Source organism: Pseudogymnoascus destructans (assembly GCF_001641265.1).
Source record: "Pseudogymnoascus destructans isolate 20631-21 unplaced genomic scaffold scaffold_11, whole genome shotgun sequence".
NCBI lineage: Eukaryota > Fungi > Ascomycota > Leotiomycetes > Thelebolales > Thelebolaceae > Pseudogymnoascus > Pseudogymnoascus destructans.
In genome coordinates this window covers 210,590-213,152 of record NW_020167530.1, presented here as the reverse complement: position 1 = coordinate 213,152, position 2,563 = coordinate 210,590, and the positions used below count along the sequence as shown (strand labels likewise).

General features: G+C 46.1%; 1 protein-coding gene across 1 annotated transcript; it reads left to right on the top strand.

The window, feature by feature from the left end:
- The first annotated feature begins 461 nt into the window (after positions 1-461).
- On the top strand, positions 462-1,149 carry VC83_04911 (uncharacterized protein). Its single transcript, XM_024468537.1, has 2 exons — positions 462-730; positions 802-1,149. Exons 1-2 carry the CDS (start codon positions 520-522, stop codon positions 1,107-1,109), a joined length of 519 nt encoding a protein of 172 aa, XP_024323958.1. The 5' UTR covers positions 462-519; the 3' UTR covers positions 1,110-1,149.
- The last annotated feature ends 1,414 nt before the right edge of the window (positions 1,150-2,563 follow it).

The following is a 2,563-nucleotide window of genomic DNA, read 5'->3' as shown; positions in this document are numbered from 1 at the left end:
AAGGATATGCAGCTTGTGTCCTGGTTCGCCAATTCTCGCAGCATTAGATAAATTAGTGTGTTCTTGTATAAATAGTCAATTGATGATTTCACAACCTGTCTTTAGTATTTCAGTCGTGACAGTAACGGTATACAGTAACGCTTAATTACATAATTTATGATGAAACTGAAGTTCATTATACTATAACTTAAGTTACATATCATTATCTATTTCAAATATCAAAAGCGTCATTTTTGTATACGGAATTGAGGCTCAACTACCTGCTAAAGTATCTGTAAATACCTACCTTACCTGAGCAAAGTCGCTCAGATACTTACCTTACCTGGCGAGGACCCAGATACTACCTGGGTAGTATCTGCCGAACACTGTCGACTCGTGAGTACCCAGTGCGCAGCCTAGCTGTGAGTCAGCGAGGAATATATATCGCTAGTGAACAATATCGACAATATTTACAGAGGGCAATAAATACCAGCTGTCAATTACATACGAACAAATTTTCACTTGTTTTTTCAATCTAGAATGTCGGCAAGCAAGACAGAATGGTACAAGGACCAATTCCTAATCTCCACATCCCAGGATTTGCTCCAGATCGATGTTATAACTAAGGCGTTCAATGCGGACTACATGTACTGGACCAATGGCATGCCCGAAGACAGAATGAAGAAGATGCTGTCCAAGTCTCTTTGTTTCGGCGTCTATATGCTACCCGAATCCTCCTCCGATATCGCGGGTAAGTAGAATAATATTACTCTTCCAACTTATTATACCTCACAACTCGGTTCTCATTCTGACCGCCTCTAGGCCGTGGTTCCCTTACCCAGATTGGCCTCGGCCGTCTCGTGACGGACGAATCCAGCTTTGCCTACCTCACGGACGTCTTCATCATCCCCGAACATCAGGCGAGTGGCCTAGGCCGATGGCTGATGGAATGTATCAACGAAACCCTAGATTCGTGGCCCGATCTCCGCCGCGCAATGCTGTTTACGAAGGGTGAACCTCGCATAAAGTTTTACAAAAAGACGATGGAGATGGCGGTATTTGAACCCACCGCTAATGGATTGGTTATTATGCATAAGGATGGCCGTGGGAGTCCATATAAAGAAGTCTGATGTAAACAGAAGCGATTTCGCAAGTGGAATAGAAAATGATGCAGCTTTCCTTGATTTATATTGCTCTATAAATGATATACTGTGCGAGAGAGATTCTCATAGTCATGCGGCCCCGAAACCCTCCCTCCCGCGCTCGATCTCAGCAAGAAAACTCCATGCCGCGCGCCAGGGCCTCAAGACCTCCTCCGTTTTCCAGAGTTCCGACGATCTCGCGCGCGTCGACCAGGACCAGCTCTGGCTCACTGTGACCAAACAGAAGGTACGCCAGACACTATGACCCGAGCCCGATGAATGAGTGGCGGGATAAAGTAAAGGGTATAAAAACATTGAACTCAGAAATAGCACGTGTATGATAGGTCCCAGTAACCTGTGGTCTGAAATAGTGTGTCCCTTATCTTCATTTGGACCCTCGGCCAAGGCGGCCTAGGCACCAGCGGGAGATGATTGGAGGTGTCATATTTTCGGTGGCGTCTAGAACTCAAATATTCAATAGTGGAACCCATGTGTATTATATATAAAGCCCCGCTATCAAACCTTCAAATTCTAGAGAATTTTCAAGTGCACAAGTCTGGATTTTGAGGAATTGTGAATCCAGTCGGTCTTGCACCCACCCCCCGAGGTCTATCCACACTGTGGGATGCGAATATTAATTTAGTACTAACGATGCTGACCTCTATCCCTTATCCCGTATATATCCCCCTTCTGCCCCCTTCACCACTATCAGGCATATCCATTGTAAATTTCCGGTTATATATATATATATAGGCCACAATAGCTGTTCAATTGAGAAGACTAGCCCGCAACTCCAACGTATGAACGGTGTAGATCAAGAGCTGTAGCATGAATACCCCGTATTTAACCGCCTGGTTCCATCCAGAGGGCATGGATCAATACGGCGTAGTTGCTAACAAGGGTAGCCTTATTTCAATTAGGGCTGGATTACGACTTTTCTGGCTCAGACTTCTCTGGCATGCATTCCATGCCGTAGCCGCCATACTAAATGTGATGCAATTTCTCCGGCGTTCACACAGTGTATCGGAAGTGACAAAACCTCATCTACGCCGAGTCGAGGCGAGGGCGCGGCAAACTGGCTATCTTGGAGCAACGCCAGATCTTATCGAATGGAGAGATGCCGATGGAGAGGAGGAGACGCAGTCTAGATCCACGAGTGATACAAACCCGACAACGCATTGATTCCACGAGCAGCAGCTTCGATTTGAGAACGAGTCCGATCGATCTCTTCTCCTGTTGGTACTGCCAATGAAACCACAGCAGGGCCGATATCAGAGCTAGAAAACTCATCTAAATTCTTGAACTTGTATTACGCTTTCTTCCACGATGCTCGGCCCTATGTCCTCCCTCGAAAGTTTTTGAATCAGTACTGGAATTCGGATCGCTCTTCGCCTAGGGCTCCGATAAGAGCTTTACCTTACCGGCGCGCAACATAAATTTGG

What these genes read in the sequence shown, in the direction of transcription:
- VC83_04911 (XM_024468537.1), top strand. Translation starts at nt 520, where the DNA reads ATGTCGGCAAGCAAGACAGAATGGTACAAGGACCAATTCCTAATCTCC. An exon ending in ATCCTCCTCCGATATCGCGG is followed by an intron (nt 731 to 801) that starts GTAAGTAGAATA and finishes GACCGCCTCTAG; the next exon opens with GCCGTGGTTCCCTTACCCAG.